This window comes from Cyprinodon variegatus, unplaced genomic scaffold, assembly GCF_000732505.1.
Source record: "Cyprinodon variegatus isolate N-32 unplaced genomic scaffold, C_variegatus-1.0 Scaffold819, whole genome shotgun sequence".
NCBI classification, from domain to species: Eukaryota; Metazoa; Chordata; class Actinopteri; order Cyprinodontiformes; family Cyprinodontidae; genus Cyprinodon; species Cyprinodon variegatus.
Window position 1 is genome coordinate 138,635 of NW_015151272.1, and position 21,580 is coordinate 160,214.

General features: G+C 40.7%; 1 protein-coding gene across 1 annotated transcript in view; it reads left to right on the forward strand.

Moving 5' to 3' along the window:
- LOC107098892 (melanoma receptor tyrosine-protein kinase-like) overlaps positions 1–20,341 on the forward strand; it is a 55,366-nt gene extending 35,025 nt beyond the window's left edge. Inside the window, exons 8-27 of the mRNA XM_015396771.1 lie at positions 1,819–1,932; positions 2,389–2,515; positions 3,658–3,731; positions 3,849–3,942; positions 5,687–5,871; positions 5,963–6,095; positions 6,678–6,768; positions 7,010–7,167; positions 7,279–7,311; positions 8,099–8,243; positions 8,781–8,903; positions 9,018–9,116; positions 11,767–11,952; positions 12,298–12,453; positions 12,606–12,681; positions 16,593–16,739; positions 16,852–16,949; positions 17,239–17,376; positions 18,267–18,357; positions 18,725–20,341. Of these exons, the coding sequence (XP_015252257.1) occupies positions 1,819–1,932; positions 2,389–2,515; positions 3,658–3,731; positions 3,849–3,942; positions 5,687–5,871; positions 5,963–6,095; positions 6,678–6,768; positions 7,010–7,167; positions 7,279–7,311; positions 8,099–8,243; positions 8,781–8,903; positions 9,018–9,116; positions 11,767–11,952; positions 12,298–12,453; positions 12,606–12,681; positions 16,593–16,739; positions 16,852–16,949; positions 17,239–17,376; positions 18,267–18,357; positions 18,725–19,053 (2,597 nt within the window). The 3' untranslated portion in view covers positions 19,054–20,341. The remainder of the gene's footprint in view (positions 1–1,818; positions 1,933–2,388; positions 2,516–3,657; positions 3,732–3,848; positions 3,943–5,686; positions 5,872–5,962; positions 6,096–6,677; positions 6,769–7,009; positions 7,168–7,278; positions 7,312–8,098; positions 8,244–8,780; positions 8,904–9,017; positions 9,117–11,766; positions 11,953–12,297; positions 12,454–12,605; positions 12,682–16,592; positions 16,740–16,851; positions 16,950–17,238; positions 17,377–18,266; positions 18,358–18,724) is intronic.
- Positions 20,342–21,580: the final 1,239 nt, after the last annotated feature.

A 21,580-nucleotide genomic window follows, 5' to 3' on the forward strand; every position in this document is an offset into this window, starting at 1 on the left:
TCACTGGATATTTTTATAATTTTTTGCTTAAAATAACTGGATTTCAAGCCACTCTTATCCAACATTGTCTACTCAAAAGTCTGCATTGAAGTGTGCTTTGGATCTTTGACATCTTTGAAAACATTCATTCATCTCTGAATTTTGTGGTAGTCATCATCTGGGCCTCTCTAGTGACGCTGCTACCACTGCAACCCAACCCCGGATAGCAAAAGAGGTTGGATGGATGGATGGATGGATGGATGGATGGATGGATGGATGGATGGATGGATGGATGGATGGATGGATGGATGGATTAACATCTATAATACAAAATATTATTATGGTGCACAAACTGAAAGTACTACAAAAGTAAAGCGATATGAATAAAAAACTAGAATACAATATCCTACATGAGAAAGTTGTCCTTGTCTGCTTCATTCCCAAATCCCATTCCCCCCTGAAAAAGAAGGAGTTNATGGATGGATGGATGGATGGATGGATGGATGGATGGATGGATGGATGGATGGATGGATGGATGGATGGATGGATGGATGGATTAACATCTTACTTATCAAACATATTTTTGGTTCTCCAATGTTGGATTCGATCTAGAGGGATGAATCTGGCTTTTACTTTTCCAGTAACTCCATAAGTTCTCATTCTTTGGACCCTTTTTTATCTGTTATCAGCTTTCAAAACACTGAGGCAGACTGTTTGATTGTGCAACAGCGCAGTGTTGCCATTTGCTTTCAGGGGGGAGCTAAACCAGGAAGCTCCAGCGTTCATAATGGCCGAAGGTTACAGGATGTTCCTTTATCAATGAAAGTCGGTGTGGATAATCCAGGTCCACTAAGTACAAAGCCTATACTGAGATTACTTTCAAGTTTTTGCATTTTCAGCTCCATAACACAGACTGGGGGCTAATCACCTGTTTAACACAATGAAGAAAAACTAGGCAAGATTTTTACTTTCTGGATCTGGATTATCCACCTCTAACCCCCCAACCAATTTAAAAGAGAAAGACAGTTTTGTGTAATTATTGATGAGAGAGCTCAAAAAAGTTCAAAATGAAAATCTGTCGATAGCAAATGTAAGCTGCCACATTAACTTGACCAGCCATGTTTTTTAGTTTTTATCTGACGGTAAATGGAACCATACAGATCCAGTGACTTCCCCTGAGATTATGGAGCCCCTATTTATTTAATTTAGCAGAAAAAAAGCAACAGCTGATACACCTTGAAATATCCAGACCAAAATTAATGATCACTTTTACAGAAATTAAACAAAAATTTCCTTTTTTTCTGTGATATTTTGTGTGCTGTTATTAGTGGACACGCAAAAAGAAAGATGAACATTTTTTTTTTTTGCACCCAAAGGATATTTAGATCAGACCTTTGGCCCTCATGGCAAAAGGATTTGGACACCTCTGATCTAAAGCCTTTTTATTGAATCTTCTTCAGTTTGGGATAATAACGTATTTCCATATATACCATGCTAATACTGCAGTAATTTTCTTAGACCGTATCTCTGTTTTTGACTAAATTAAGATCCAGCTGTACTGCAATGGACTGGAGACCTTTTCAGAGTCTACCCAGGTTTCATAGCCTGCTGGAGGTGGCCACGAGGCCCAATGTGACCCTGATGGATGAAGTAGAAAAACATGGATGGATAGATGGATGATTCAAACTTTACTGTTATGGAAGATTAAGAGATGTCAGGACATGTTTTTTGTTTGTTTTTGTCTTTTAGATACCTTTTCAGCTGACCAGCTTTCATCGTGCCAGAGAGTGTTTATCTCTATAGGTCTCAATTAATTATCTCTCTTCTACTTCTTCCAAGATAACTATGTGGTGACAAAAGGCTCATGTGTTCGCTCCTGCGGTCCACAAATGTATGAGGTAAAAGATAAAGGGATCCACCGCTGCAAGCAATGTGATGGAATCTGTCCTAAAGGTAGACACCCTCCACAGCCCACACCACAAACGCATACATGCCAATCCATGCATTTGAATTCCTACCTAGGATCTTGCTTTTTTCAACCCTTCCTATTGGCTAACCCTGACCCCTATCCTAGACCATAACCCAAAAGAAGCTGAGGAACATAAAGGTCTTTACTTTTCAACAAAGTCCTCACTTTACTTGTAAAATATGAAAATATGCTGGCGAAGGTTCTCAGTCATCCAGGTCATAGTCATTCCAAAAAAGCCCAACATAGCCTTTGTTTTTGTTTTAAAAACATGCAAATTAGGACAGACGAAGGGGGCGAGCCCTTTGGAATGGGGTTCGTTTGGATTCTTTTGTTAGCCGTTTTTGGACAAAAATTTTCTCACTCATTTGAAAGTAAGTAAGTACAAACTCACAAACACTCTAAAGCAAAATCCCTAAATGTGGGTGCTGTTTATCCTGTAGTGTGTGACGGAATCAATATCGGATCATTGACCAACACCATCGCCATCAACTCCACCAACATTGACTACTTCACGAACTGCACAAAGATCAATGGGGACATCATCCTCCTCCCATCCTCCTTCAATGGGTGAGAAAATCTTCATCTTTTCCCCATACACGAGTAGCCATTCAGATTTTCTCCACTTTCTTTGATGGGTCCTTGGCTGGTCCTCGGCTGGTCCTTGCCTGGTCCTTGCCTGTTCCTTGCCTGGTCCTCAGCTGGTCCTTGCCTGGTCTTTGGCTGGTCCTCAGCTGGTCCTTGCCTGGTCTTTGGCTGGTCCTTGCCTGGTCCTCGGCTGGTCCTTGCCTGGTCCTCGGCTGGTCCTTGCCTGGTCTTTGGCTGGTCCTTGCCTGGTCCTTGCCTGTTCCTTGCCTGGTCCTCAGCTGGTCCTTGCCTGGTCTTTGGATGGTCCCTGCCTGGTCCTTGCCTGGTCCTTGGCTGGTCCTCGGCTGGTCCTTGCCTGGTCCTTGCCTGGTCTTTGGCTGGTCCTTGCCTGGTCTTTGGCTGGCCCTTGCCTGGTCTTTGGCTGGTCCTTGCCTGGTCATCAGCTGGTCCTCGCCTGGTCTTTGGCTGGTCCTTGCCTGGTCTTTGGCTGGTCCTTGNGGTCTTTGGCTGGTCCTTGCCTGGTCATCAGCTGGTCCTCGCCTGGTCTTTGGCTGGTCCTTGCCTGGTCTTTGGCTGGTCCTTGCCTGGTCCTCAGCTGGTCCTTGCCTGGTCTTTGGCTGGTCCTCACCTGGTCCTCGGCTGGTGCTTGCCTTGTCCTTGGCAGAGTAATTTAAATGCATGCTAAGGAGAAGGCCAGTGGCTGAAAGTTGGAGGGGATTTTGCTGTGAGTTGCGGGTAAGTGGGCTGCCATTCCGCTGGCGTTTGACTGTAGCTTAGCCTAAATATACTATAAAGCTTATTTGTTTTGACTGGTTAATTCATGCCCACAGATTTAGTGCAATCGTGTGTATACCTATTCCTAGTTTGTTAATCCAGCTTTGGAAAACGTTTCCCTATGGTGCTCTGTTGACAGAGTTAATCTCACAGACCTCTTAGAGTAATGGTAATGTTGGAAAGTCAGTGGGACCAATAAATCCCCAGATTAATGCAAAGTCACACCAAAGACAGGACTTTTTTGTTTTATTAATACTGGTTTATATAAATATCCATCTCAGCTTCAACATAAATTATTATTTTTTTAATGTTTTGTTCTGATGAGGCCTGTTTTTGATTGGCTGTTTTAGGGATCCCCACTACAACATCGGGCCCATGGATCCTGAAAAGCTTTGGAACTTCAGGACAGTAAAGGAGATCACTGGTAGGTCATCAGTGAGGGTTAGTTTAGCTACTTCTTTAGGAAACCTGTTATCAGATATGATTCCAAGCTTCATCTTGAGGAGGTGTCTTGAGATGCATTTACTTTCTTTGTTGGCAGGCCACCTGATGATCACTTACTGGCCTGAAAATATGACGTCTCTGTCGGTGTTTGAGAACCTGGAGATCATCAAAGGAAGAACTACAGCTCAGAAGTGAGTTTCTTTTTCATTCTCACGTTTATACGCATCTTTTCTAATAGCACAGACTCTGTACGGTTTGCTGTAAGTCAATTGGATTGTTTGGCTTTTCTATTAGTAGACATTATTTGGAACCATTAGTGTACACTGTTAATGGAGCGACTGATTGATGTATTAGTCCTTATTTACAGGCACAATTAGGAGTGAATCAAAGGACGCATTTTGAATAAAGCAAATATGACCAACTGGGCAAATAGAACGAATAGTGCTAAGCCAAATGTTACTCAGATTCAACAATATAAATGTTTCTGGCAATTTTTGTTGCTTCAAACAATCGGTGATACGTTCTGGATGTAAAACTGGCTGAAAGAGTGCCGCAGAGAGAGAGAGCTTTTTTTTTTATCCAAATGCATGGGACAGCAGGTCCTCATTCAGCAGCAGTCCCTGGATCAGTCGGTGGTACTCCCCTAACTGGGAGCATCTCTGGAGAATCTGGTGAACCCAGGGAGTCCAACACTGACACCCTTCTCCTGCTTTCCACATGAAGTACAGTACCGTGATCCGCCCGCTAAAATGGAGTTCCTCCAGGTTCAGTTGAATAGACAAGAGGAGCCAGATTCAATTCAATTTAGTTTATTTATATAGCGCCAATTCACAACACATGTCATCTCAAGGCACTTTACAGTTCACCAGATCATATAGTCAGATTGATTCAAAGTTTTCGATCTAAGGAAAACCAGTTGATTGCATCGACTCATTGACTCGGATGCAATCCCTCACACTAAGCATGCTTGTAGCGACAGTGGAGAGATAGAAGCTCCTCCTATTCAGTGGTGTCAAGTAACAAAGTACAAATACTTTATTACCTTACTTAAGTAAAAAATTTGGCTATCTATACTTTACTGGAGTAATTGTTTTTTTACTTTTTAGTTCTACTTCTTACATTTTTGAGCAATTATCTCTACTTTCTACTAATTGCATTTTAAAAATAGACTCTTTAGTTTTGTTTCATTTAAGCTAATTTCGTTATGGCCTGTTGGTATTAAAAGAACAAAAATCCTTAAAATAATTTGTTTCATCCAGACAACTAAATTCTTTGTGGTTGGACTCCGTGCTGCACCGACTAGTTGTTCAACACATACCAAAATAGTTATTCAAGATGATGTAAGTTTAAAAAAATAATGGTAACAGTGTCAAATTTAACTTAAGAAAATTAAGTAGAAATTGTATTTCATACTTAAAGTACTTTCAGAAGATTGAATTCTGAATATGACCTTACTTTTCCTTTAAACAGTAGGATTTGTACTTCTGGTTGAGTAATGAAAATTAATACTTTTGACACCTCTGCTACCATCTGATGATGCAGTAAAGCTAGCTGGGTGAAATTTTCTCACTTTTTCCAGAATAATTGTTAGCAAGACAGACCGGGAATGTAAAGTGAGCTACTGTAGATGAACAATGCGAAAAATTAGCATTCAGGGTAATAGCAGTAATACCATTATTTAGTACTCACTCCCTTTTCCAGCCGTTCAGAGATGCACTTAAACCATAACATCGAAGACTGTTGGGAGTACGGCCACCTTGTTATTGAGTTACTGCTGCATTTAATAGAAGACTATTTAAACAACCCGATCGAACCTGAACAGATTAAGTACTAATGGAAAAGATGCAGTATGTCTTTACTTCACCTTCTCACCCTTTACCTCTCTGCTGTCGAGCTTTGTGGACCAGCTGTCCCTCATAGACGTTTTCCTCCCAGTATGTACAGTTTTGTGCTGGTTAATGTGAAACATATGAAGTCGCTCGGCCTGCGTTCCCTAAAGGAGGTGAGCGCTGGAAAAGTGACGCTGAAGAGTAACCCGGAGCTCTGCTACATTCACACCGTCAACTGGTCTCGCCTCTTCAGATCTGAAGAGCAGGAGTTAATCGATGACACCAAGTGCAGTGAGTCCTGACATGATGTCTGGTTCTCTTTAACCTTCAGGGAAGCAAACATCTGAGAACGTACCTGATGCTTGTAATCTGCCTCACACAGATCAAGAGAATCAAACCTGTGACCATGAGTGCTCAGAGGATGGCTGCTGGGGCCCGGGCCCCACCATGTGTGTCTCCTGTCTGCATGTGAGCAGAGGGGGGCTCTGTGTTGAGCACTGCAACCTGCTTCATGGGTGAGAGAGCTGCAGTCTGTTCATCAGCTATAAATTATTACAAGTGTTCACAGTTTGAGTCTTTTTACCCTTTTGTTTAACAGTTGTTTGTTCTTTTTTTTTGCCTGCATTGATTTTGTCACAGTGAATTGATTTAGTACACACCTTATACATATCTTTATTTTTAGTTAGAGTATCTTTGTGTGTATAGATTACTACAGCATACATGAGGTTTGAACAGGAAGGAAATTTATTTAGATTTTCTCTTTTGGAACCTGGAAAATCTTCCTCTGGGTTAAATTCCACCTGAAAAAGTCTAAAATTTCCCTCGAACTCCTGAGTAAAGACTCAGTTATTGCTGCCACACACTAGACCTAGCAATAGCTGCCTTCATTGGTTGTCTATTCACATTTTTGATTTAGCTAATAGCTACTTGGACCCTTAGTAAAAACATTAGTAAATCCTAAAAGTCTGTTGTGCTAGATATCCTTCAAAGATCAAAGTTTGGGCAAATGCAGGATTAGTTACTTAGTTTTACATCCTGGCTTCAATCAAGCTTGGCGTTAAAAGCCAGACTCCTCACACGCCTGTTTCTTCTTGCAGTGAACCCAGAGAGGCCCAGGTTGATGGCAGGTGCGTTCAGTGTCACCAGGAGTGTCTGATGCAGACTGGCAGCCCAACCTGCCACGGTCCGGTGAGTCCAGAAAAAAAAACAAATATTATAGTTTTACATATTAATTCAGATTTTCTTTTTCCACTAAAGAATACAAGGCAAAATATAATTAATCAAAGTTGCATTATTACCTCATTGTTTCTCTTTTGTTCCATGGTTTTGAATTTGTTCTAGTTGTAAAGAGCTACTGTTTAATTAAAATTTTTGACTTTGTACAAATTTCTTTTATCATTGAATATAAAAACTTTTGTCTCCTGTTCAGGGTGCAGATAAATGTAGCAAGTGTGCGCATTTTAAAGATGGCAGCCGGTGTGTCTCTCGCTGCCCAAATGGTGTACCTGGAGAGGGTGACACTCTTATCTGGAAATATGCAGATGAGATTGGCCAGTGCCAGCTGTGCCACCCGAACTGCACCCAGGGGTAAAAATGAAAAACTTTTTCAAAACTTTTACTTCATCATAAAATGTTTCATAGCTTAAGACCAAAAGAGGAAATAATTGAGGATTGATTGAGTTATCTTTGTGTCTGCAGGTGTTCTGGTCCTGGACTGTCTCGATGTGAAGGGTAACCAAGCACACAGTCTTTAATTTGCTGACTGCAATAAGTCACATTTTGATGTATTTATTTTAATGAAATTGCAGGCAAATTTTTTGCAGCTGAATTTTTTGCAGGCAATTTTTTTTGCAAATAAAGATTAAATGTAAGGAATTCAATGTATAAAAAAAATCAGTGTTTAACATTCGGTGTGCAAAAAAAGGCAGATTCCAGTGAGACTGATTTTCTTCTAAGATAGCATTGTGCTGAAAACCTCTGTGTGACAATATATTTTAATGTATTAAACTAAAGAGCTTACAATATTTTCACTGTTTTGTATTTACATCTAAAATAAATAATGTTACAGCTAATTGTGGATCCCTTTTAAAACTAAATAAAAACAGGAGTATCTGGTTCTGCAAGGTTTGAAGGCTGAATAGCTGCAGTAATATATTTGTTACTAGCAAATTAAATTCAGGCTACATGTTTTTTTTATTGTTTCAGACACTTTTAGTCCTTATCTATGCTTCCCTTAAGGGGCTTGCACAACTTTAGATCAGATGTTTGTTGGTTTATGGTGGAACAATCTGCTGTTTAGAGTAGCTTAGCCTTCCTTATACCATCAACCTACCTTGCAACCCTCACCAGTGTGAGCAGGGGCTGAAATATTGAGATCATTTTGATATCTGGATATCCTCATGGGTTGGTGTTTGGAAGTCAGCAGGGTAAGTTCTCACATGTGGCTTGAGTGAGAGAGAAGGCTGGGTCTGTCTAAACAAATCTAAGGATTTGTGTTGTGCTCTTTGTTTCAAACCAGCAATACTGGAAACTCATTGGTGGCGGTGGGTGTGGTCGTTGGACTCCTGCTCACTGTAATTACATCACTGGTCATCTTGGTGTTGCTACGGCGACAACAAATCCGAAAGAAAAGGACTGTGCGCCGACTGCTCCAGGAGAAAGAGGTGAGTAAGTGGAAATACAACGGAATGTTGGAGCTGACTAAAAGGGAGTAGAAGTTGTGGAGAAACTGCGACTCTTGCAAGAGAAAGTTCGAATTTATTTTACGTCCTTAGACGGTGGCTATACATTTATACAACAACTCCCAATACACACTCTCTTTCCTATGGAACCACCCCACTCCTGCTTAAAGAACTTTCTCACACACAAACATTGGGTATTCTCAAGAGAAACAACTTCAGTTCATCAAGTACATACATTTTTCACTAGTCAGATTAAAAGATTTCACAACAGTTGTGTTTTGTTCACGGCATTAGGAATTCTTATACACCTTGAAGCGCATGTATCTATATTTCACCACTGTCTAGAATGAGGAGGCAACCGCTCTCCTTCATCCCAACTCCCTACATAACTTAACTCCAGCATAGAGACGGTTACGAGATGACCCCTATTTGGCCAAGAAAAAGCACAGTCTAATATTTCATCCCACACTGGAGACAAAAATCAGAATTTAAGACTAAATGTACCTTATGTTGCTGCAGCTGGTGGAGCCGTTGACTCCGAGTGGCCAGGCTCCAAACCAGGCGCACCTGAGGATCCTGAAGGAGACTGAGCTGAAGAAGGACAGGATCCTTGGCTCTGGGGCTTTTGGTACCGTCTACAAGGTACCAGCATTCACTAAAAAGCATAACACCACATCAGGATGATTCATTTTAAAGTTCTGTTCACTCCTCCAGAGTATTTCTTGAAAAAAAAATCGGTTTTATTCTATTGTGAAGGGCTTATGGATCCCGGATGAAGAAAATGTTCGCATTCCAGTTGCCATCAAAGTTCTTCATGAGGCAACATCACCCAAAGCCAATAAAGAAGTTCTGGACGTAAGTAAAATATACCATCTCAGTTATGTTCAGGCTCTCATCTTAAGACATTCCATCTCACATTTTAAATCCTTAAAGTTTTTGATCTTTAAAAAAAACAACATGATTTTAAAACTGGTTTGGATCTTTTCCATATGAACAAAACCATGGCCACGGGAAGAGGGGTTGCTTGGGGAAGCTGCAACACCCCTAGTGGGGAGAGGGAGACTTTTTTCAGATGTATTAAAATTACTTTGCACAATTTTTTTTTTTTTTTTGTATGAATATTTGTTAAAGCTTTCTTTTACAGTACATCAATAACCATGTAATAAAATGGTAATAACATAGCAAGTCGCATTATAGTACTTGGTAGCAAGAAAAACTTTTTGGGTAATTACCCCAAGAATGAGGTATATGATTTCAAAATAATAAACTGCATGTGATTATTACAAATGTATGTGACTATGTAACATTGTAATTACCATTAGGTTACCACATAACATTTTCTATTATTGGCCACCACCAGCAAATATAAAACTGAACTCAAGTTACATATAAATAAGAGTTTAGTTAAGAAGATTGGCTTGCTGTCTTCTAGGTTTGGTTTTCTGTTACATAGCAAGTAATAAACTGAACTTTAATAGACAACACATTCATTTATTACTGTCTGCGAAATGAATATGAGTCACCTGGTAATAACGGTTTAAAATCTAAGAAGCCAGACTTTACCTTGTTCACCTAAAATTTGAAGCACAGCACTTGGTAAAATTCTCCATAAAGTTTTTGTTACCTAGTAATATAGTTTAACTTGCTATGTTATTATGGTGTTATTATATGGTTATTGATGTACTGTAAAATAAAGCATTACCGAATATTTTTGGAAAAATTTAGACTTTTTCCATTTACTATTACGCGTATTTGGATTTTGATTTAGTTATTTTGAGGTCTAAAGAGCTGGTTATACTCCCGCAGCAGTGTGTCGCAGTGAACTTGTGGCAGGTATGATGCTGACATTTTTGATTTATGCCCAATATTGAAGCATGGTCTGTGCTATGTTACAACGCAAAAGGGAAAATAACAAACTAGCTGTGGGTCTAGAAACAACCGAGGCGGTGGGGAAGTGGGAGTGTTTCGTTTGTCTGAAAGCAGTTAGAAAAAAAGTCATACCTAGATTCAAATTTAAGAAAGAGAGCCCCTCCGTGAATACCGGCTTTTCAAATTGGCTTAAACTGAATTTTTTGTATTTTTTTTTGTTTGTGAAGTTTAACTAATAGTGCATATATTCTGAGAACTGGTCCATAAATAAAGTGATTAATGATGTCTGTGTGTTAAAGACCCTGGTTGCGTTCACTGAAGCGTATATATGCAGTGTTGGGCAAGCTACTTGTCCAGTGTAGTGAGCTAAGCTATCAGTTACTCAACAATAAATTAAGCTTCACTACACAAAAGCTACCACCTAAAGAATTATAGCAAGCTAAGTTACACTAATGTGTTAACAGTAGCTTAACTACATCAGAAGCTACTTGTATCAAGCTAATATCAATTCAAAATGAGTCTGATACACTGGTTAAAATATTTATTAAAGATCAGCCAATGACATAACACAGTTTAAAAATTGTTTTATGATCAGCATAATAAAAAAACTTAAGTATTTACTAAACAAACCAAAAAATAAACAATCTGCTGTTATCAGAACCAAATGAAAGGTACTGTGTAGTGTTCTACACATGGAGACATGGCTATGAGTTTGCATTCAATGGACATCTCTAGGGAAAACAAAGCCCTACAAAAGGCATCTTATTTCTTTAGGGTCTCCCTTAGAGAAAACTTGAAACTTGAAACAAATGAAACTGTTTACAAAAGAAGGTGAAAAAATAAAGAAGCTAATTAAGAGATATATATACATTTATGTCTCACTGTATAATTTAATTTTTACCTACATATTTATTCATTGTATTTTGGGGGGGTATGACAGGAGAGGCAGAATAGAGGCTCATGCTTGAATGTCCAACGAATAACTCCGATTGTTGTTTCAAAAATAGAAAACCTGGTTTCATTTCTTAGTTATGCCCTGGATTTTGTAGCGTTTGTGGACGCTACGTCGCTACTTGATATAAACAATAACGTCACTACTGGAAAGTTACTTGATAAATAAAGCAGCGACGCTACACTCAAGCTACTGGAAAATGTAGTTAAACTAATAGCTTCGCTACATGTAGCGGCGCTACTGCCCATCACTGTATATATGACAATGAAGAAGTGAATCTCATTCTAAACATTAATTTTTATTTATTGTAATTTAAATAGGCCTATTTGCTCATAGCTCTTTTGTCCAAAAAAATAAAAAATAAAATTCACAGCACTCCTGGACCAAACTGCTGTGTATTAGAACTGCTTCTGCTCAGATTTTCTCATCTCTTCTTGCAAACCAAATCCTACCAAATCTAATTATTGATGTGCAAGAGAGACATAAGATTTATCAGCAGAGCAGAAAAACTTTGGATTTACATTGATGTTAAGGCAAACAATGTAAAAAATGTCCATCTAACCAAGTGTAACAATCTTAAGTTTTTTCCAAAAATTCTTTTTATTCTTGTTTAAAAAATACCCATTTGGCTAGTTACTACAAGTATAGTATGATGGTTGTGTTTCCTTCCTGGTTTCTTTATAGGAGGCGTATGTGATGGCCAGTGTAGACCACCCTCACGTCTGCCGCCTGCTGGGCATCTGCCTGACGTCGGCTGTCCAGCTGGTCACTCAGCTGATGCCGTACGGCTGCCTGCTGGACTACGTCCGACAACACAGGGAGCGAATCTGTGGCCAGTGGCTGCTGAACTGGTGTGTTCAGATCGCCAAGGTGAGCCCAGTTAATCTCCCATTAATCCTGCTGAGGCTTGTTAACCTGAACACATCAGGATGGTTTTCATCTTAATGAAGGATGGTTAATCTCTTCAACCTCGCTGTAAATGTTTAGATGCTGGGAAAATCAGAACTGGGTCAAGGGATTAGATACATCTATGGAGGTTCTGCATCATACGTTATGGGAAACCTTTCTTAAAATCAACATGAATTTAAAAAACTAGAAAAAAGATTAAGAGCCAACATTGACCTGGAATTAACGGATAGACTGTACATTTCATTTTTATCTAATGTTTAGGTATTGTTTCTTTCTTAATGATGCACTAAACCTGCTTCTTCACAGGGGATGAACTACCTGGAAGAGCGCCACCTGGTGCATAGAGACCTGGCAGCCAGGAACGTCCTGCTGAAAAACCCCAACCATGTCAAGATCACAGACTTTGGACTCGCCAAGCTGCTGACAGCTGATGAGAAGGAATACCACGCTGAGGGAGGAAAGGTGTGACAACTAAATATGCAAACCAACTGGTTCCTGTTTGTTGTTTCGCAACATGTCAGAGAACCTGGATTTCTTTTTTCGATTCTGTCCAAATATTCCTCCAATTTAAATGTAGCTGATGTTTCTTTGAGCCGCTGTGTTTCTGTATGTAGGTTCCCATTAAGTGGATGGCTCTGGAGTCGATCCTCCAGAGGACCTACACCCATCAGAGCGACGTGTGGAGCTACGGTGAGAAGATCCTCTTTAAAACTCCACCTACTTCCTGTCTGCCCTGATTTTTGAGTTAATCATTTTCCATTTTTGTTTAAATGCCTGATTGCACACAGTCTGTGGTAGTTTATGGATCGGGCACAATAGCTCACTGCGCAGGACATAATCCAATTAGTCCCTTTACAATATGAGGTTTTACATATAGAATGGATAATAAAGCTGGTTTCTTATTGGTAGGACTAAATAAAGGGCTATTAAACCTTTGTAGATTAATTATATTTTAGTTTATGATCACTTTTTTAAAATGCCAGATGCCTAATAATAATATTATACACTAAACAAAAACCTCACATCATTATTAGGATTTATTTATGATCTAGTATTGATGGGTCCTGCTCACAAGATTCTGAGAAAAGGCTACTCATTTTTTTCTTTCACTTCTTTCCCTACTCAACTCTCTCAGTGGTTCTGCCCTGCTGGCTTCAGGGCTTTGGCTCGAACCAAATCCCTAAATGTAGCTATTTATGGTGTTCTACCTCCTGCTCCTCGCTCCTATCCCTTCACCTCTCGTAGAGTCATTAGTAAGAACTCTATCCTGGATAGGAAAGGAGTTTCTGACTGCTGTGCTCAATCCAGATTCAGATTGTTGCTTGTCAAACTGGGACTAAAACCTTCTACAATAAAAACTGTTCCACAAATGTAGGAAACGGCTCAAGCTCTCTGTTTAAAAAGAAAAAAAACCCAAAGCATATAAAGGTGTGTATATTAGCATGTGTGACACAGAGTACAGAGAACAAATAATGTACTTTTGTTAAACTCCATGAGGTGGGCTGTATATCTTGTAGAGTTAGGAAGCTGACACAGAGGCATTACTTATAAGAAATAGGTTCAAATTTATTTAACATCCTCGGACGGAGAGATAGAGCTCTGAATGAGGCATTTCAGAACATACATTTATTCCTTAAAAACATCATACACACTCTCCCCCAGGGGAACGAACCCAGCCCCTGCATAAGGAAACATTCTCACACTTGAAAAAACACTTAAATTCATCAAGGACATAAATTTAAGTCAGATAAACACTCAGAACAGGTATCCCGTTCACGGCATGAAGGAGGCTGTGTGAACTCATTCTTATCTTCCATGACCCTCCCTTCACTCTCGTCTAGAGTAGGGAGCCAACCTCTTTCTGTCGCCCCTCCCTTAAACATTACAGCATAGAGGCTGGTACAAAATTTCTCTGAACCCACTCCTATTCAGGCAGGCACATTCAAAACATTTTAAGCCAAGGAAAAATATGGTTCCACAATCTTCTGTCACTCAAAGGATTCTGGGTAACCGTATGGCTCCTAACAGTGACTGTCAGTGTCACTACCTTATCCATCCCGAAAGCACAGTTCTGCGCATGCGCCATCAACTCATTTGCGCATCCAGATATACATCCGGGTTGCCCTCGATTTTATGATCGTTAAAAAGACCTAAATTACATTTTTCCCTCCCCAGAAATAGTAAAATATAGTGTTAAAAATTAATAATGTATTTTCTGTGAAAACAAATGCCTTAAAATCCTTTCTGTTTTATCACTCGTCTCTAATCGATCTGCGCCGGAAATGGGATCTATGCTACTTCCAGGAGCTAACTTTGGATTTAAACATTAGACTAGTCTTTTTGAGTTTTATGTTTTTGTTTCGTTTTAACCTTAAGGTATGTACTGCATAATCTATAGAAAGAAACAACTAAAACGCGGATAAACATGGTACGCCTGATGATGACTTTAGAGAAGCAGTTTAACAAAGGAAATGTAAAACGCATCAAAATTGTCTCACAAAAGTCCTAAAACATAAAAAGACCCGGAGGTATATCTGTTCTCACATGCGCAGAATCCAGAAGGATCCGGAAGCACAATCCGTCCTGCGCATGCGCAAACAGAATATCTTCTGGGTAGGCAATACTTTGTTTTTCCTACTTTTTTATTCTTTTGTCTTTTTCTAGTGGGTGGTTCATTTTCAATATTTTGTATTTGCGTAAATATTGCATATTCTAAAAACAAACAAAAAAGCAATACACTTAAATAGCCTTTCAAAGGTTACTGTGACTGCTCTGAGCATGGCCAATGATGACATCACTCAATACAATAGAGAGAATGTAAAACGTACCCATTTCTTCCAGAGAAGTGTTCAATATTTTCAATACAATGTAGTTTAGATTTCTTTAATGTTTTAAGTATATAAATAAGTATTTTCAGTACTATTATTACATAGATTTTCAGCGATCCTGATCTTATTATTCTGTTCGCAAATGCACAGGACAGATCGTGCTTCTGGGACGGATTGGGTAGTGACTGTGGCTAGAAACATATTTGCTTATGCTGACTGAATTTGTGCTACAAAGTATCCTACTTCCTGGTCTTAACTTCTTCCTACCCGCTAGCACTATTCAGATAGCACCGATTCACAATCACCGACACACTTCCACAGTGGTTTAAGTGTCTTTACTGATTCAAGATATTTGGAACATGCCGTTGTTTTGATTGACAGAATGGTGGTTGTGTGACCAATCCATCCATCCATCTTCTTCCGCTAATCCGGGGTCGAGTCGTGGGGGGTAGCAACTTTAGTAGGGAGGCCTAGACGTCCCTCTCCTCAGCCACTTGGGCCAGCTCCTACAGGGGAATCCCAAGGCGCTCCCAGGCCAGCCGAGAAACATAGTCCCTCCAGCGTGTCCTGGGTCTCCCCCTGGGCCTCCTCCCGGATGGACGTGCCTGGAACACCTCACCAGGGAGGCGTCCAGGAGGCATCCTAACCAGATGCCCGAGCCACCTCAACTGGCTCCTCTCAATGTGGAGGAGCAGCAGCTCTACTCTGAGTTCTCCCCGGATGACTGAGCTCCTCACCCTATCTCTAAAGAAGATCCCAGACACACTACGGAGAAAACTAATTTCAGCCGCTTGTACCCGGGATCTCATTCTTTAGCTCATGACCATAGATGAGGGTAAGAATATAGATCAACTGGTAAATCGAGAGCTTTGCTTTTTGGCTTAGCTCGCTCTTCTTCACCACAGACCGGTACAGCGCACGCTTCACAGCAGACGCCGCACCAATGTCGATCTCCCGCTCCATCTTCCCCTCATTCGTGAACAAGACCCCAAGATATTTAAAATCCTCCACTAGGGGCAGTACATCCTCCCCAACCCCGAGAACGCACTCTACCCTTTTCCGGCTCGAGACAATGGCCTCGGATTTGGAGGCACTGATCCTCATCCCGGCCGCTTCACACTCGGCTGCGAACTGCTCCAGTGAGAGCTGTAGATCACGCCCTGATGAAGCCAACAGAACCACATCATCTGCAAATTACAGAAATGCAATCCTAAGGCCACCAAAGAAGAAAATAAATATTTTAAATTTTGTAAATAAAATGAAAAAAAATCAAATAAAGTTTCATGAAGCCATTATTTATTCCTTTTCTTTTACGAGACCCCAACATTTGGAATTCTAAGTTTTGTCCAAATACATCATTAATTGAATATGAATGGATGATGAACTGATGTAAGCTGCATTTATATTCAGTGTAACTACTCTGAAACTCCGAATCAACTGCAACAAATGACCATCAGATGACTGAGTCTAGTTGTGTAACCTCAGCTTTTCTGTTTCCATGATAACTCAGGAGGAGTTCCGACATTTTTAACTCAGCTAGAAAAACCTGTTGAGAGGACATCTATAAGTTGGTAATCCTCATGAGTTAAGCTTATTGTTCCCACAGAAAATAGGAAGTCAGAGTTTAAAATTAGGATCCAAAGGGAAAGAAACAGGAAACAGGATATGTTCACACGGACAAAACCCGGCTGCTGGTTTTCTCATAATGGCTTCTTAATGCTGTGTTCGTGTAGCTGCAGTCATTTCATTTGATGCTGTTGTTTTTTTTTGCAGGTGTGACGGTTTGGGAATTAATGACCTTCGGCTCCAAACCATACGACGGCATCCCGGCCAATGAGATCTCCTCAGTGCTGGAGAGAGGAGAACGGCTGCCTCAGCCCCCCATCTGCACCATTGATGTCTACATGATCATGGTGAAATGTAAGGGCAGACCCTGCAGGTGGCGCTGTAGGGTGCACAGATTATTGATGATGCCGTTGATCCATTCCTGCATGTGCCTGTTTCCTGTTGTCTGATTGCCGTTTCTCTGCAGGCTGGATGATCAACCCCTCCAGCCGTCCCAGGTTCAGGGAGCTGATGAGGGATTTCTCCCAGATGGCGCGGGACCCGTCCAGATACCTGGTCATACAGGTACACCAGGCATCAGCTGGACACACCTTATAGCTTTAAAACTAATGGAATAACTTGAACAGATTAGTTCTGTAATCGTAGCTTTTAACAGGCAGTGGCTCAGCGGTTTAACACTAATAAATGGAATTAAATCTAAAGGGTCCAAATCAAAATGAATTGTTTGTATTACCAGCCTATATGATGCTCCATCTTTGCGGTGTGTTTATTGGTAAATCTTCGTCATTAAACATTTAGAATGTATAATAATGCAATGATAAACTACATCTGACTGGTCTGACCTGTTTTTTAGGGGAACCTGCCGAGTCCATCAGACAGGAGGCTTTATTCCCGCCTGCTGAGTTCAGATGAAGACGTGGTCGATGCAGAGGAATACCTGCTGCCCTACAAGCAGCTGGCCATCAGAAACGGGCAGCCCTGCGTCACAACGGTATAAACTCACTGATGTAACAACAACAGGATACAAAACATCCCTGGACCATCATATCTGAATATTGTAGCCTTCATTCCTTACTTCCTTTGTTCCTTCATTCCTTACTTCCTTTGTTCCTTCATTCCTTACTTCCTTCATTCCTTACTTCCTTTGTTCCTTCCTTCCTTGGTTACTTCCTTCCTTGGCTCTTTCCTTCCTTTGTTCCTTTCTTCTTTGGTTCCTTCCTTTGTTCCTTCTTTCCTGGTTTCCTTCCTTCCTTGGTTCCCTCCTTTGTTCCTTTTTCCCTGGTTTCCTTCCTTCCCTTGTTCCTTTCTTTATTCCTTCTTTCCTGGTTTCCTTCCTTCCTTGGTTCCTTCCTTTGTTCCTTCTTTCCTGGTTTCCTTCCTCCCTTTGTTCCTTGGTTCCTTCCTTGGTTCCTTGGCCCTTTCCTTGGTTCCTTGGTTCTTTCCTTGGTTCCTTCCTTGGTCCTTGGTTCCTTCCTTGGTCCCTTGGTTCTTTCCTTGGTTCCTTGGTTCTTTGCTTGGTTCCTTGGTTCTTTCCTTGGTTCCTACCTTGGTCCCTTGGTTCTTTCCTTGGTTCCTTGGTTCTTTCCTTGGTTCTTTCCTTGGTTCCTACCTTGGTCCCTTGGTTCTTTCCTTGGTTCCTTCCTTCCCATTTCTACCATAAATTCATTGAGAACTTTTTTTTTTATGTTTAGAATTAGAACTTTAGGTTAGAAACATCTGCTTTCACTTGAAAATTGTGAAGGAAATGTATTTGGCACAGATAACATGTTACTGCTGGCCACAAGGGGGTAGAGTACATAAAGTAATAGAATTTGATGTTATTTTTAGATGTATTTTACCAACATGAACATTGATCCTTCTAACCTGTCTGTTTCATCTTAGAACGGGTATCCAGATAGAGAGAACACCATCGCCATGCGGTACATCACTGATCCAACTCAGAACCCTCTGGATAAAGACCTCATCGATCATGGTAGGAGATTCTGATCATTGATAATATCCTGAGAGAAATGAATCCATGAAAGTTAGAAAATGAAATTAAAATGGATCCAGCGGGTTCCTGCGAGGATAACATGAAAGATGAACTAAAGTTTAGGGTAGTTTTTATTTTCCATTGTGCTCAGATTCCTCCACAGATCATCAGACCATCATGGTGACATTAGACTTAATAGCATATATGTGGAATATAGTTACCTTTTTTAAAACGTCTCAAAGTGACAACAACCGTATAGAAACACGTGGCAAAGATGACACATGTATGGAGGTCACAAAGAGTTTTACTATGAACTCCAAGAAACTAATTACAAAATAATCCAATCTTGCTGGTCTTTGTCTTCCAGAGTACATGAACCAGATTTGGAGTGAAACCAGGCGGAGCAGCAGGCTGTCAGACGTTTGCAATCCAAACTATGAGGACCTGAACCATTGCTGGGGTCCCACAGGCCCGTCCGTCCTGATGGCAGAGACCACCTTCTCAGAACCCGAGTACCTGAACACCGCCCAAAACTCACTCCCCCTGGTATCCAATGACAGCCTGGATAATTGTGATTACCAGGCCTGCTTCCCACCGCAGACTGGAGCTTTAACTGGGAATGGTCTGTTCCTCCCAACAGCAGAGAACCTGGAGTACCTGGGACTGGGAGGCGTAGCGGACACTCCTGTCCGCTAGGAGGTAGCAGCGTTCACACATTCAGACTGGAGCTATTTGATGCAAACTTTGGTTCACCTTTAGTTTGACTGATTTAACATCTGATGGGATTAATTTACAGAAGTGGAACAGAACAAGATCGCTGACTGAGATTCTTTGGTCAAACCTGCTGTGTTTGTTTCCTCTAGGAGCTCATATTTCTCCTACTAAAACCTAACTGGATGAACTCTTTGAAAAGTGCCGCCAAAATGATCCAGAAAACTTTAAAAAGGGAGGCTAATTAAAATAGAAATGGAAATGCTCCAGGACAAAGCCAACCTCAGAGACTCAATGGGACAGATCTGAATCTCGTCTGCACTGATGATGTTTTAAACCTCCTGCCCCTGAAGGCTTCTGTTTTTAACGTCTGCATCAATGAAATGAAAATGTTTTTGTACAATAAGCTTTTAATATGAGCCATGGTGATGTTTTAAATCTTAAACCTACTTTGTAAATCATAGGAAGGTTTAAAATTAGGACTTGACTACTCCTCTCTCACTGTTAGTAACACATTATCCCCCCTTTTAGAAGAAAAAAATCAGCATCTGTGCAATTTGTGTGTTTCCAAAGAAAACTAAAACTTCTGAACTTAAAACACTTTATGACAAGTGCAGCAGCAGCAGCAGGTAGTAATGATATTAAGGAAATCTCCAAGATGGCTTTATAATATGTTATCAATGCTGTACTACATATGCCAGGCCTTTTGGTGGCGCTGTGACTCAAAAACACATTTGACAGCACATGCAAGGTTCAGAAGGAGTGAAGCTATGATGCCTTTATGTAGAAAAACATTTTCGCTCTGAAAGACAATTTCAAAAACAATCGTTTTAGGCTGTCCGCAAACACTGGATCCATTTTTATTGTTATTAAACCTTTATTTAAACAGACATCGTCACTGAGACCAACCATCTCTTTTTCAATTAAGAAAAATGTACTATAATAATAAAAAAAAAAATAAATCCAGCTACAAAACATTACATATAAATCATTATATGTAAATCGCATTCACAAAGATTATTTGAAAAAACAAGAACTGTTTGTATAAGATGACCTCAGACAGGATGAAAAGCACAAACAATTTAAAGAGGTAAACTCTGAGACCCATCCATCCATTTTCTTACATGCTTAATCCCAACTGGGGTCGAAAGGGGTGCTGGTGCCTATCTCCAGCAGTCAATGGGCGAGAGGCAGGGTCCACCCTGGACAGGTCGCCAGTCCATCGCAGGGCAACATAGTGACACACAGGACAAACAACCATTCATGCACACACTCACACCTAAGGACAATTTAGAGAAGCCAATCAACAGTCATGCTTTTGGACTGTGGGAGGAAGCCGGAGTACCCGGAGAGAACCCATGCATGCTCAGGGAGAACATACAAAGTCCATGCAGAAAGACCCCAGGCCGGGAATCAAACCCAGAACCTTCTTGCTGCTACCCACTGCGCCACTGAGCAGCCCAACTCTGAGACCACAGCTTTAAAATCCTTTAGGGAGATCAACCTTTTGGGCGCCATGTTGTAGGAGCTTGGATGCACAGTTTAAATAAAAAAAAGAACCTTTGCTGGTGCTTCCTTCTGGTCTCCTTGTGGACAGGCCCTCAGTAGTCTGGATTAATGGAAAATCTTGAAGCGTCCTCTGACTGAGTGTTGTTGATATTGAAGTGGACAGCAGGGGGCAGTGTTCACTACATTACGATGTCATTTATTCCCATCAGAAATTGAGACTTTGATTCCAAATAAGAAACGTTGTTTCCAAGTTTGAAAACATTTTGCTTCCCATCCAGGAAGCTTTTTCAGTTCAAAATGTCAGGAGTAGCGTTTAGTTCTAGGTTTTATACAGTAGCCCAACAAAGGCTTGTTTTTGCTTAGAAAACACGCAAATTTACCCGGATGAACGGGTCCATCCCTTTGGAATAGGGGTCGATTGGCTTCTTTGTTAGTCTGTAATGCCCCATACCTGTCTAAGTGTCTGAGAGGGAGGTCCTTAAAGGGGATTGTTGGCCTGGCTGAATAGGGTTGAGATTATAGCTAGAAGGGATTAAATGGTTGGTTTTTCTCTCTTAACATAGATGGCTTTCTTCAAGCCCCTCTAAAACCAACTATTTTTTTTTTGTCCAAAATGTGAACATTCTGGTCCTGAAGCAAAATGTCCTTTGTCCATAAGATGTGGATGGACAGTGGAGTCTTGTCCAGAGGAGGCCGATCTTCTGTGTTGGGCCATGCGTCTGTGGAAAGGTTGTTTGGTTTCTCCAATATAAAGATCAATGCATTCCTCACTGCATTGAACTGCATACACCACTCTAAGACTCTGGTTCTAACGCAGTGTAACATCAATGGTTTCCAGCTGCAGATCAGAAAAACCCTGAGACTTGATCCCACCAGTTTAACTGATGTTAGCTAAATTAGCTAGCAATATATCTATGGGTTTTTTTATGGCTGATTTATGAGCCACAGACCATCATGGAAATAAAGTTGTATTACTGTGACTTTTACCCCCTTTTATTCAGGA